Source organism: Thermobia domestica, chromosome 4, assembly GCF_964235325.1.
Source record: "Thermobia domestica chromosome 4, izTheDome1.hap1.1, whole genome shotgun sequence".
NCBI lineage: Eukaryota > Metazoa > Arthropoda > Insecta > Zygentoma > Lepismatidae > Thermobia > Thermobia domestica.
Window position 1 is genome coordinate 9,868,337 of NC_137457.1, and position 15,208 is coordinate 9,883,544.

General features: G+C 32.3%; 1 protein-coding gene across 3 annotated transcripts in view; it reads left to right on the plus strand.

The window, feature by feature from the left end:
* The first annotated feature begins 2,141 nt into the window (after window positions 1-2,141).
* The window catches only part of LOC145683706 (uncharacterized), a 169,118-nt gene continuing 156,051 nt past the window's right edge, over window positions 2,142-15,208 (plus strand). For all 3 annotated transcript variants that reach the window (XM_081755143.1, XM_081755144.1, XM_081755145.1), the window contains exons 1-3: window positions 2,142-2,412; window positions 9,069-9,132; window positions 11,776-11,820. In XM_081755143.1, the coding sequence (XP_081611269.1) occupies window positions 2,371-2,412; window positions 9,069-9,132; window positions 11,776-11,820 (151 nt within the window). In that variant the 5' untranslated portion in view covers window positions 2,142-2,370. The remainder of the gene's footprint in view (window positions 2,413-9,068; window positions 9,133-11,775; window positions 11,821-15,208) is intronic.

A 15,208-nucleotide genomic window follows, 5' to 3' on the forward strand; every position in this document is an offset into this window, starting at 1 on the left:
CTTGAATTTTCGATTTTCATGGCAGTTAATATTAATACAAAGTATCAACTATTCTATACTTCGCCTGTTGTAGTCCTTTCTCGGTTACAGCTAGAATAACCGTGGTTTCCTCATATATTACTATGTTCATACTTTGCAATCTGAACTTTAAATCTTTAACGAGTGAATTAATATTTCACTCGTCAATATTTCAGTACGGAAGTTGAATTATTGGAGTGATAATTAATAATCTTGTCTTATTTCTCTATAAATTTCTGCACTACTGATTTCTCCTTTACTCATTCAAAACTCCTTCTATCTCCTGTAACATAATTTGAAAAGTAAGTCAAAATTTGAAATAATCAAATTCGTTAGTCATACGGTATTTGAAATGGTTAGCAAAAGTGGTAGTATCACTAAGGAGGATTGAAACTACCTAGGTAATGCTTGTTGACACTTGTTCCCGAAAGAATGAGGAGAGATGAATTGAAATACTATACTTAGTACTGTTTTCGGTTAAAACAAACAAGATACGAGCGTACTTCTTTTCAGTTTTTCAGACATTATAGCTTTTGATTAACTACATAAAACTATATTTATTTTTTTTCTGGTACAAATAATGAAATCCACTTTTACCAAGGCAATTTTTGTGCCCTTTTAGGGATCTCAAATTATTTATATGAAATAAAAGTAGTATTCCGAGCACTTTTAACACCTTTAAAGACAACTCAGTGAGACTTGATGGGAATTCTGATTTAAAACACACGGGAAATCAAGTTCGAGTTTCCTTTGTTGTTATTCTCTCTCTCTGATAGCTTGAATTAACTTTTAGATCGTTCAGCAACTCATACTGCTTGTTTCTCCCTTTCATTTTTGTACTTCATTTTGTTTTAAATCTTCAGTTATATCTTTTATTTGCCAGCAATTACGTATCCACTTTCTTTTTATGTGAATTACTTCTCATATTATATTTTTATTCACCAACTCCTACTAGCATTTCCTCATTCACAATTCCATTCCTAGTATGTTTCCTTCACACGAATATTCTTCAACTTCTTTTTATGTTTATCCACATCACGAATGCTCTTCAACCTTCGTCCTTCCTTCCTGTCTTAGTGATCAGCTTTCTGCTTCATAATATTTAACATTTTATACAAAGTATTTTATGAACATTTTCCTTAGGATCCTATTCAGTGCTATCGTCAGCCATCTATATTAGGAAAATGTATTATCAAACTTTGAAACAGCGTCTCGTCGCACCAAAGGACACCATCCTCCTCTGATCCTGCGTGTCTCAATATATAGAAATCAAGTTGCTTAATTAAACAATAAGCAACTTTTGAAAATATATTTTGTGCTACAAACGTTGTGTATTCTGTATTAAGCATAATCTGCAGTTAAAAAGTATTTGATACATTACAATCAAAACTTGTTAATACTGAATTTAAAGTAGTGTGTGATCCCATGATCTTTTTACATTACTAGTATGTTAACTGTGTAGACTTTCAAAATTGTTTTCTATTGTGGCACACGGTTTTGAACCTTTGAACATATAACAAGAAAATTCAAAGTTTTGTGTAGCATATTTTCAGTTTTGTAAGAGGCATAACATTTCATATTGGTTGTTTCTTAATATGATTCGAATATAAAAGTTTATTTTAATTTGTTTATAAGTGTTCACTGATTTTTGAGACTAACGTTGGTTGAAATAGATCTATAGAAATCTGTGTACAATGTTACTATGAATGTTCATGTTATTATGTGTACGTAACTATATAATTCTCATAATTCACTGTTGTTATTTTCCAAAGTTGGGTTACGTTCTTCAAAATATTGTATAATGTAACTCAAAAATTTAGTTGCATCAACTACTTTGTTCCGTTTTCCTAATTAAATGTATCTTTGAACGTCACACTTGACTTACACTATTATTTACGTAAAGATTTGTCTTAAACATTATACTGATAACCATCATTCAATGGAATGTTTTTAAAACATAAATTGTCAACAATATTGTTTGAAATTCCTTAACTAAACAGCGGAATGCTTCTGCAAGCTCATAACTATCAATATTTCCATGTAACTTTCACGTAAAAGGTTTCATATTGTGCATGAAGTTTCTTAAACACACGATGAAACAAAGGAACATAATTTTTCGATCTTATTTATTCGCAAGATCCCGGATCATAGCCTAACACAGTACCACCTAGCGACATTCTCTAAAATAACAAACTGATATTCAGAAAGTACTGGGTAAATTATATGCTAAAATAGTGCTCTCTATGCAGATCGATGTAAAGAAGTATTAAACAAAAAATGCTAACACGTGAACAAATTTTGTTTGTAAACTTTAAGAAATTATGAACAATAGTGCTTCATTACTCTCAAATAATGAAGTTATGTTCTTCACATATCGTATTGCTTTTAGCAGAGGTAAGGGAATACTTAAAATTATTACACATATTAATATTACTCATAACAAGACCGAAAGGTAAGTGGAAAATTATATACATTTCATGACGAACAAAAACTAAAACTTTACATAAATTTTAGATATAAAAATGTGTCAATCGTGAAACATACTGTAATAAGATTTAATGGCATGTTCATTTTGCCAGTTTCGTTGATTTCGCGTTTAATTTTCTTAATTTCTACCGACAACGCTGAGAGATTTGAACCTACACCTTAGCCTTGCATAGAAACCATAGAACACACAGGATTCAAACCCGAATGTGTTTTGCCAAAGGTTTCTACGTTAACCACGAAGCTGCAATGAAGCTTCATATAGGTCTGTGATATATAAGACTGATTACACAAAATTATCCAACTTTATCAATACCATTATTGAATGGAGTTCTAGTTCTAGCCTGGTCGTATTTCTAGAGAGCTGTCCTTTGGTGCTAAGGATACCTGATTCCATAGCTGGTGTATGAGGTTTCTGTTGATATATCATGTTGATTATTTGTCTTAAAGTTCTCTGATTATCACAGATTTCCCGATTCCAATCATAATTGTTGGATGCAAAAATTGAAATTAATTAATTTTATGTGATATATAGATTTGTTAGAGATTTGGTGGTTCAAATGTACAACAAGCAGTGTTGCTTCTTATAGTGACTAATTCGATCAAAATCTTTAAAAATTCCAGCATATTATTACTCATACGTAAATTGTCTGCTTTTATGAATTCAGTGGGATCCGATAAGAAGTATATTTCCAATCAAGCCTCAAAAACCTTCACTTCTTTCCATCTACTGCAAAATCCTTTGTCTGATTAACTCCTAAGGTTTGATTTTACGTAACAAACTTAATTTTATGTCAATTTTAATACACCTTCTAATAACAATAAAATGTTTTGCACTGAGTAAATGATAGAAAAAGACTGACAATAGCGTTAACAGTAATCGGCAAATGTATTTATTATATCTCTCTTTAAAAAATCAAACCAAGGTTTAAAAATTCAGAGTTTATTTTTGTAATATGTGTAAGTGATGACTAAATCAGGCTCAGATTGCATAACATATTTGGCCAGAAACAAACACGATCACGAGGTATTTAACTATTTCATCGACATACTAGAAAACTCAGTTTCGCTGTCATAACACACAGTTTCAAATAATATTGTGTAATGAACGCTGATATTGTATATTTAGATAAAGACTTCGGGAGAAATAATGAGAATATCAAATCATTAACTAATTTCAAAACTACGTTTTTTCTACTAGAATGTACATTGATATATCATCCCATAATTCCTCTCATTATTTACATCAATGTGAACAAGTTAGAACAGGATTCGAGTCAACACTTTGAAATATATTTTTAAAGCTCAAGTAGTCCCTTGAAACAAATAATTAAAATTTCCGAATTTTAGTATCAACTCTTACCTTTTAAAAACAACAATTAGTAATTCGTAGAGATTAAGCTATTATATAACAAGAAGTGTCGTTACGCTCTAGAATTTTGAACATATTAGCGGTCAAACTCACAAAAATTGTTATGCATAATACTCAAAAATGTAGAGTACTCACGTTAAAATTTTGTGTTAGAGGAGCAGAGGATCCCTACTTCAAAGTTCATTTTAACTTAAGTCAGAGGCCATGGTTTAAATTCTTTTTTATATTGTAAGGATTCCCACGTCACAACATAATCACATATTTATGGACGATATGTGATAACATTTACAAACAAGCAGACTATACGCTGAAAAGGAAGACACGAAAATCAACACGATGAGAACTGAATGAGGACGAGCCCCTTTGAGGTCCTATAAAAGAGGAACCAAAGTTGGTGGAGGTATCAGTTGACCACTGACCACCAACCCATAACAGCTCTGGAAGTCGCACTGGACGAAGGGGTTCTACCTATCTCACAATCCCTGGAGGCTGCTTTGAAGCAAAGAGGTTCCTGTATGAAACGCTACTTCCTGCGTCCTTGGTCATACGAGAGATACATCAAACTTTGTAGACACAAAGACTATTTTGATTTTTATAAAATAAATCGGTGAAGGACTAGATTCTTGGACCATTATTGTTTTTACCCACACAAACTATTGAAATATAGAAACTAAATTTTGACATGGGTATATTGGTCCACTTCCTTGAAGTGCTTTATTTGTGATTATATTCACTTTTGTTTTTCGTTGTGTGCAACTAGTTTCTGAAGTTATTGCTTGAATATTCCATTCCAAACATATGTATTGATGAAGTTCCGTATGTATTGTGTTTCAGGGAATTCTGACGGAATAAACTATTATGCTCTTCAAATTCGTATATATTCAACAAACAAATTTAGGTGACCCTATACTTAATTTCTGGGGCTGTTCCAATGTACAATTTATTTTAGATTGTTTAATGTAATGCTTGAAATCACCCTCTGAAAATTGCAAGTTTAATGGTTTTTATAAATTACTGTAGAACACGGAAAGAAAATTAAACAATCAATGAATTCAAACGTAAGATTTTGACCCGATTCAAAATGTCTTCTACATAAGCATTATAATTGTAGACAAGAAAAAATTCCGACTGGTTTTGCAACCTCAGAAAACCATTACAGGGACAAACCTTAACAACACAAAATTTTAGAAATTATATTATTTTGAAGACAGCATATATCCATATCTATATCTATATCTATATCTATATCTATATATATATATATATATATAATTATGCCAATAATATACGCACTATGACTTCTAGATAAATGAGGGCCATTTGCTACGCATCGACATCCAGGAACCTAAAATAGTATTAATAAATCTAAAGACCATTTGCTTCAGTGGCGCCTGGGATTATTCGGTCTAATCTTTAGTTTAGATGTATTACGGCGGAAATCAACGATCTGCCCGTCTGAAATCCATTGCCAGTGTCCAAGATGATAATCTGAAAGTTGTAGGGCAATAGTGATAACTGCAAAACAGCAATGAACTATTGTTGGTCTCGCTTCATACGTTCCTATCCTATTCTAGTCGCTAGTTATATATTTACAACTTCGGCTTTTAATATTGAATTCTTATCATTCGTAATGTGAATTAAAATTCACGTGTTTCAGTTAGCTAAATAATAGCAATGCTTCGCAGATGAAAGATATGGTGATATTTGTTGAATTGATAGTGTTGAGCGGGTGATAGAAAACCGAAGAATTCTGAGAAAAACTATACACTTGTTGTCTGTGTATTACAAAAATATTATCGAGACCTGAAATAGAACCACTGACTCCAAGTGCATCAAGTAAGCACTGTAACATTTACTGGTTAAGGCCTACTAGGTTGTGCATTTTACATTGTTGAAACCTTGCCTTGAGAATTTTGTATTATCCTATATCATTGTACATCAGCCAGTATTTCCGATGGTAAATTGAAAAGTTGAGACTGTGATATGAATTGCGTAAGAAATTAACCATTATACTCCTAAGCCTCACTTTCAACATAAACTAAATGAGTATGGTATAGATTAGCAGGTATAATTCTTTCCTAAGGAGCTACACAACGACCCAAACTGGACCTCTCCTTTATGTGTCATACTGTAGAAGTACGAGACATATTTCTGATGAAATGGAAAGATATCAGCGGCTTAATTGTGAGTACTGATGTGACAATAGAACAAAGGGAGTAAATGCGAGTAAGGAGCGTAGTCCAGCAAAAGGAAATAATATGATGCAACAATTGAGAGTCTCAAATCATTGGACTACTTTCCATCAAAATTAACATAACTTCGAAAAGTGTGTGACGCTCCTCGAGCAACATGTGTTCACTTTCTGGAAAGACCATCCTGATCAACTGGAAACAATACCCTTGATATTATCTGCAAGTATATGTATATATATAATAGACTGCGTAGTGTTGAGAAATCCGCAATATAAGTCACCTACAAGAAATAATTTATCAAGCCTCTGATCACATTTCACCAGTCATTCTCTTGTATACACAGTCGTAGGGCATACAGCGACTACAGTCATGTATTTAATGAGATTGCTGTCACGTACAAAATGTACTGTGTCTTGCCATTCGCAGTTGATTTTTCTGAGCTCAGTGTTTGAATCGAGGATATTTTACAAGAAATAAAGTAAATAACTACATCTTTATATTCTTAATCTCACGCCTGGATTAGTTGATAACCTACTTGACCACCGTCCATGATCGCTGTAAACTCACAAGTTACAACCTTCCTTTACTACTGTCTTCCATAATCATTTTCCTCTCGTCCTCTCTCATTTGAAGATAAAACTGTTACCAATAATTGATCCAGTAATTTTGTGAATTTATGCTACTAAGACTCGCAAATGTGGCCTTTTAGTTTGCCACTCCCGAATTAACAAAGCTTTCCCTCCCGCAAAAAGTATTTGAAACTCCAAACGCCCTACGATTTTCTACAAAACCGAAGTTTATATCATTTGTATAATATATAGAATATTACACTCTCATTCATATTCAATATTCTATTATTCAAGCAAATATATTTCCAGTCACTTAATTTTACTAAGTGTCGAAGTATTGCATAACTAACTCTGATAAGACAGCAAAAAGCAATGAAACAATATGAACATACTTAAACTCTCATAAGATGTTGCTGTTTTTCTTCTAAGAAACTAGTATCCTACAATGTTACAATTTGTGGATTAGAACTGTACTTATATTTTTATGGATTTATACATATTAAAGTACAAATCTTTAAAAAGTGTTATTTATCCTTGCTTATATACTTTTCGCATTAGTTGAATGAAACATCACGTCAGATTATTATGGTCCTGTATAATTTTTTACCAAAGATATAACGAATGTACATCTTCGATTTATTCATATCTTTCTTATTTTTGTGTTCCGTACTATGCTATTTAGAGGGCACAGAAGGATTACCAAACACAGTGAATGACTATATGAGATTTGAGAAAATGTGGGAGAGACAGGTGAAGCCCGATACATTTTACAGTCACGGTCCTTTCCACCACAAACCTATATGTGCGGTAATCCAACCACAGAACACATGTACTCAAGATAACAGCTTTAACCCTTATCCGGGCAACCGGGGCCTCAGAGGACCAGTAGCTTTATTTTTCTAAAATTTCTCAATAACCATACATATTTCGAAGACATAAAATACTGAATTCTTCTATCTTTCGTCGAAGTTAAAATCATGAACATATCGAGTTGGTAAAGCTTTTTTTTAAATTTGAAAATATTTTCCTGATGTAACCGGGCAACCGGGGCCTAGGAGGCCCCGTATAACTTTAGTGAAATTTCTGTCAAATATTAGATCACATAATTATATATTGAACAGGTGACTACTGTAACCTTTAGTCGGAACAGTATGCGGCAACAGACATTGAATTTTGAGTGTTCTGCACTTAAAATATATACTGGGCCTAACAGGCCCCGGTTGCCCGTTTACGTTACAAAAATATCTGGACCGGATTTACTATTCTGCTTGGTCGGCTTACACGCTTGACACGAAGTTTCGCTACTTGACAAAAATATATACCGGTACATTCTAGACTAGTCTGAACAGTAAGTGACAATAGGCATTGATTTTGTGTATTCTGAACTTAAAATATATATACTGGGCCTCACAGGCCCCGGTTGCCCGTTTACATTACAAAAATGTCTTGTCCGGATAAGGGTTAAGAACAAACAACTTCATCTGTTATCAATACTCTGCGACATACGAAAAGCGGATACAAATGTATAGACAGTTACATGGAGTGATTACAGTAGCGGAAAAAACCTTCAAATTAACACTTTAGAGACAAATGTACACTTGAATATTGTACTCTACTAGTAAACGGCAATTGTCTGATCATATGCATTGCGCAAATCCTAATAATGTAAAAAACATAGAAATAAATGTAGCTATTTGGACCAGCAGGTGTTAAGCTGCAGGCACGTGTCACTGATTTAAAACTAATGTGATGATTTAATTTTAACATAGCCATTATATCGTTTTATTAAAAACAAAACAGGATCAGGAATCACATTTAAATTTGATAGTTAATATTTGTTTAACAACATGTTTAGAAACCTCGTAACCTAATTACATGTACTTTGTATACCTATATTTTACTTACTATGACCAATCTCATTTTGTTCATTAGTGCAAGGTAAATTATATAAATAATGCATTTTCTATTTCTGTTGTGTGTTTCTGCTTAATATGTATTATTTCTACTATAGCGTACAGTGATCCAAAGATTTGGAGGGACAACTATGGAAATCGGTCTTGATATTCATGGTTCTACATGTCTAATCAGCTATATAAAACTGTTATTCCAATAATTGTAACTCTTTGTAATAAATTCAACGAATTTGTGTGTCGGTATTTTTTCGCCTAATAATAGACTCTGCACTCATTATCTAATATGTAATGGTTCACTTTAGCGAACATTTTTTTACGACTTGAAAACAATTCCTTAAAGTATGATTCATTTTGCTTTCACCATTACGATGACAAAATATTGTCTTTATACACTAGGGAAATTGATTAAATGTTAAGTAAATTACGAAAACTTCCCAACTATCCCTTTTCCATAACAGTGATAATTCTGACGAAATGTTGAATCGAAATAGTTGGATTTATTTTCTATGTATGATTTCAGATATGGTTTTGTTCAACGGCACAACCAAATGATGATTTAATATTATTACCTAGAAACCCTTCAAGTAAGTACATAAAATAAGTTGACAACCTAAGAACTAATCTAAATAATTGGATAGTAATTAATAATTATTACATATTAATTGCCATACCAGAAGAGAACTTTCTTTAAGCCTATGATGTATAATTACAAAGACAAAGTATGTACTTCAGGAACGAAATTTGTAATATTAACCGTAAGAATATCAAAAGAAAAATAATCTGTCTTACTATTAGAGATATATATCCTTATATTGCCCTCCCATCTGCTCTAGTTCTTCCTAATGGTCTTTTTAGGACTCGATTTTCAGTTAAAGTTTCGAATTTCTGCACTTCCTTTCATTCTGGCTAAATGACCTACATATCTGAGCCTCCCAGAGTTGATGACCCTAACAATGTTTGGTAAATAATATAAATTATGTAAATTCTAATTATAAAGTTTCCACCATGTACATTCTTCTTAAATTATTCGCCTCAGGATTTTATTCTCAAATATTTTCAGCTTGTGTTTATACCTCAGAGTAAGCGACTATGTTTCGCAATGATGCAGAACAACAAATAATATTATCTTTTTATATAGTTTAGTCTTCTACTTGTTCGATGTAATTCGCGAAGACAAACTATATTGAAGTAAATAACAATACATATCCTCTGGATGTAGTAGACATTTAATTTCTACGTGGGTATGTTTTCCTCTGTTAATACTGACGCTTAATATTTGAAGTTATCTACTTTTATGAAAGTATTTTATATATTTTTCATATCTCCAGAATTTTTAGTATTACAATCCCTGGGAACTTCCATACATTTAGATTTTTCTGCATTAATTCCTGAACCCATGTTTCTGCTAGTGTTCAAAAACTTCTCTGCATGTCCATTGTCCTCCTGTATCTTCTATCAAATGTACATCATCATCATACGTCATAACCTGATGAACACAATTCAGTTATAGGTTGTGTTTGTTATCTTTGATCTAAGCGGCAGTTGCTATTTAGTGATAAAGGAAACAATTGTTTTATTTATGAAAAATCTGTGCCAGACAAGAAAATACACCTTACACTACTGAAAATCTGATCATTCAGTCATTTATGTACTGTACGTGAAAAGTGTGCAGTAATAAGCAGCAGATATTAACCAATTTATTGTGTACATTCTACCAACAGTAACACATATACTCTAAAAGTGACGCACGCAATATTGCGAATTAACGAGAAAGTTTTCAACGTTTAGGGAAAAGGAAACCAGCCTTATATTTATATATTGGGAGTGTCATTCTTCTTTAAACGTCCACGAAATATTTTTGGGTAAGCAAGAAAAACCAAAAATAATATACTATGTACATATTGGTAGGACCACATTTGTAAGCTCTGTATTACGGCCAAATTACCAGTGTCACAAATTCATATTAAAATTTCTTTCTTTTTAAATAACACGGCGCCAATTTTCCAAATGACATTACGTATTCCAAATGTACATGCTAAACAATAACTTCATTAAATATATATATATATATATATATATATATATATATATATATATATATATATATATATATATATTCTGCTTTCAACATTTCACAAAGTCAATCGTCTATCATATATCTAGGAAAGACACGTAACTTTATCCTTCGAAACATCACGACAATGTATTTGATTTCATTACATAAAAGAACACGACAAAACACTATTGCTTTACAATGAAACTTGCTAAATCATGTACGATAATAATATTGATAAGTGAGATTTGACTTAGCTATTTACTTTTCCTTTCAAATTTACAATTACCAGAAACTTTGTGCAAGTTTCATGTAGAATGGAATTGATAAAGTAGTTAATGTGACAATTTAGTGACTACTTAATATCCATAAGAGTCCACAGCTTTCAAATTTAAATATTATATATAAAATGTTTTGAGGACAGCAACTATCACATTAATACAGTGAGCATAAATTTATCGTATGATGATTACTTTATGAAATGCAAATCAAAGTACCAAGTACCAAGAAATAAGAGCCAATATATATCAACACTTTTAATCCTTAGCCGAGGTAGGATTTCGTAAACCTCATTAATAGATTTACTACGAGACGGAGTCAGTCTGGCTGTTACATAGAAGTCCCACAGTAACTTTCTGCTAGTGATAGTTGGCTAGTAGTTATGTTGGAAACCTATTTGGGTTTGTACCATGATACAGTAATTCCATACCTGGCATTTAACATTTAAAGAGTGAACATCTTTTTAGGTAGTTTCTCTTTCGACTAGCTTTAAACAGCTTTTCACAGACTACGTGTTCAACATTTTCTCATAGTTGTTTCTCTTTCAATCTTGTACCAATCTCAATAACTGTAGCATTAATAGTTTTCTTACTTTGTGTACTTTGTGTAATGTTTATATCGTAGTTATTTATGTAGCTGAGAAAATAGTGTTTCAGCAAGTTTAGTAGCAATTTTATCCGAAGTATAGCATGAAGTCCACCTCAACTTCCATCCAAATATTCAACACATTTTTTGCCAGGAATACCTGTTTCTAATATATTAAACATTGGAACAAACTGCAGGATTCTGAAATATTCATAAATACATAACTTCAATAGTGAAAGTACCAAATTAGTTTTAGATTGTGATGTATTTTTGTACTATGGCCTGTACTGTTTACTTTAAAATCTTTCAGAATGGAGCATAGATAAAGATCATCACTTCAAAGCTGTTTACACAGGTATTTATATTCACATAAGTTATACACTTTCATAAACATTATAGTTAATCATTCTCTCGGAAGAGAAGTAGTATTGTCTAGGAAAGGGAATGTTAGAAACTATGTTTTGGTTATAATTAACTAAGACTTCGTACTGCGCTCCAGACAGTTTTCTTCTTTGTAAATAAGATTATGAAAGCAATAAAGAAAATTAGAAATAAGTCCAAAAATATCTACACTAGTATCCAATAATCTAATAAATAATCTAACTTTGTCCCTATACACAATGGCATTTAGCTTTAGAGCATTAGAAACAGTAAGTACCACACATTCAAATTTCATTACTATAATATATGCATTTAAAAATAACTGTCATCACTGTGTGGTTATTAGAAGATAATTTGCTTATAAATTAATCAAAATCATACACCACGAATCTAAGCTAATCCATTCTTCTTAAAAGAGCAATTTTATGTTTTAGTACTGTTAGTTAATTGTAGAATCTTCTGTTTTCATTAAATCTTTCTTGTCTTCCAATGACAGCACATTGTGTATTTCTTTCTCCTGTTCGTAACACCTATCGTTTATTTTCCATTCTATCCAAAAATATGATTTCATTTTCTCCTCACAAATATTTTTTTTTAATTACGGATGTATTTTTAACGGATAGGTCACTTGAAAGCACTTTAGCACCGTTATATAGTCTACTTTCTAAAATGTCCATTTTCTAATTTTGTACAAGAGGTACATTAATAGGAAGTACGGCAGGTACACTTTATATAAAAGTATAAGTAATTGGTGGATCGAGAAATTATGATTAAGTGTGTTTAACTGCTATGTTTACTTTCACGGAAATTATTTTAGTAGTACTCCGTAGTTCAATAATCATTGAGTGAAACTGTTGTATACCTTGTTGATAGTACTGAAATTAATGTCATTTAGAAAGGTTTGCATAAATATGTAATCAAAACGAAGTAATCATATATAGAACTATATCATACATATTTTTCTCATAATGAAATATTTCTTCTTCGCCTTATGTTTCGTGACTGCTTCGCGGAAATGAGATTCTTTGAGCCTTAGAAAGAATTCATTTACTTTCTGTGCGATCCTGTATTTGACCCACATTTTCATGCTACCAAAACTTGTTCAGTTTCAAGAAGAGATGATTAGAAGAGAAAGCTATATTTGGGGACGCAAGATGCAGAAGTTTCTATCGCAGCGTAGTTAGTTATTGCCCATCGATATGATTTTCTCTATGCTCTGGAGTACGTAAACACGACATTCATCCTGCGCAATGCTTAATATGTAATTCACTATATACAATGAGATGAACGCAAACAGTTAAACTTCTTCTGTCTTCTACTGTGCCGCGCACGTCTAGCCATATGTCTGTTATATCAAAATCGTAAACATAATCGATCATTTGTGGCAATTTACCATGATTTCGAGTTGCAGGATGTGGTTGTTCTGTTTCAAGGTCACGGTTAAATTAACCCTCAAAGACACATACACACAAAATGCCAACATTAATATACACGTCAGAACACTGTATTTTAATTAATTAATTACCACTGAAAGAAATAATAATCGAACTTTAACAAATTTATATCACTTTATCACATATGAGAATACATATCATTTTCTGCACTTTTGAACATAGCTACTTTTTACTGCATGACATTCACACTTCCTTTTCGTGCTCAGGACAAAAAGTCATCTTGCATCTGGTACAAAACTAAATTTCCTGCCCTTGTTTCTGGGGCATATTCGACATCGTGCTTGCTTTGAAAGACCAGTATGAAGAACCATTCATTAATGGCAGGTGGCCTTCAATACAAAGAATATTTTGATGCCAATAGATAAATTCATACGAATGTTCTTCTTTAGGCGCCCCTTCACGTAAAGTCTAGAAACTGCCCTGAGAAACTCTTTATGTACGATATCCTTTTGTTGATCCACAATATTGGAGAACATAACTATTATTTAACACCAAACTGATCCAACATACACCATAAGGAAAACGCAATGCTTTTTGTTGACACTACATATCTTAAGTAACTGAACGTAACAGTCAATACTTCCGTTTGTTTCGTTGTAAAAATGAATAATTTCAGGCCCTGTGTGTTCAGTAAATCTGTAAACTTCTTTGAACATGCACTTACTTTAGCCATCAGAAAATATTACATAAACACAAGTGAAGTGCCTAAAACGGTTTTCAACAGCACTGGATTTCACAAACGTAAACAGACACATAGGGTGCTGCAGAATCCCGCCAATTATTTGTCTTGTATTCATAAACGGAAGCTCTATTCAATGGCTTCACAACTACCATTGGAAAACACCTTCTCTAGAGTGACAATACAAGGAAGTACCAATCAATACACATGAAAACAGGGCCGCAGTGGCGATAAGTATAACTATTGGTATGCCCCAGCAACCGAATATACATTCCAGGCTTAATTTTACACGAACTTCAACAGTTTCGTAGGAATTACAGGAATCACCCAATGCAGATGAGATATTATTATGAATTTCCTATGCTGCTGTTTTCCTCCCACAAATAAGAACTGAATCTCACCATAAATTCCAATCTTATTCATTTCACTGTTAGTGAAAACACTTCTCTTTAAGTAATTGTTTCACAATGAATTATTGTCATAATAATTTGAAAACATGGATACCTTATTCATAGAAAAGAAATTGTAGTGTTACATATATGCATTACATTAAACTAAGTAGTCAATCTGTTGCAACCAAATTACATATTAAGCGGTTTTCGATGCCGCCATGCGACTCACAGTGTTTTCGTGGTATGTGTATTTTGGTACCAAGTTTTGGGTTTATGTTGTGTGACCCCTTCTACCATGTTTCCCTCCAATTTGGCATGATCCGTGTTAGTGTGTCCTTTATTTGTGATATGTTGATATCTGTGTTCCATTTGGTGTGACTTCTTTACGGTCGTCGTGCCCTATATACTCGAAAAGTCATTGTGTTTAAGTTTTCGACACGTGTAAATGTAAGTTGGAATAACATTCAAAATATAAAGATATTTTGAAACTTCATGGGTCACTGTTAGAAATCTGTTTCAAAATTCATTGATATTATCTCACAGTATTCCGTTTTTCTTCAGTTATTGATGATTCATTCATTGATAAATCAGTAAGAGACACAGTTTCAATTCAATGTTTTCATTGGAAAAATGATTAGTTTTTATTTCTCCGAAATTAAATTGAATACCAGTAGGGCAGGGAATAAAGTTATTAACATTATTGTGATAGTAAATCATACGGATCATTAATTTTTATTGGTAAATTAATAGCAATATATTTTATTTTAAATTCTAAAGCGGTGATATTATAATATCACACATTATTATCATAGATCCTTTCTCGTATGAAAAAATGTC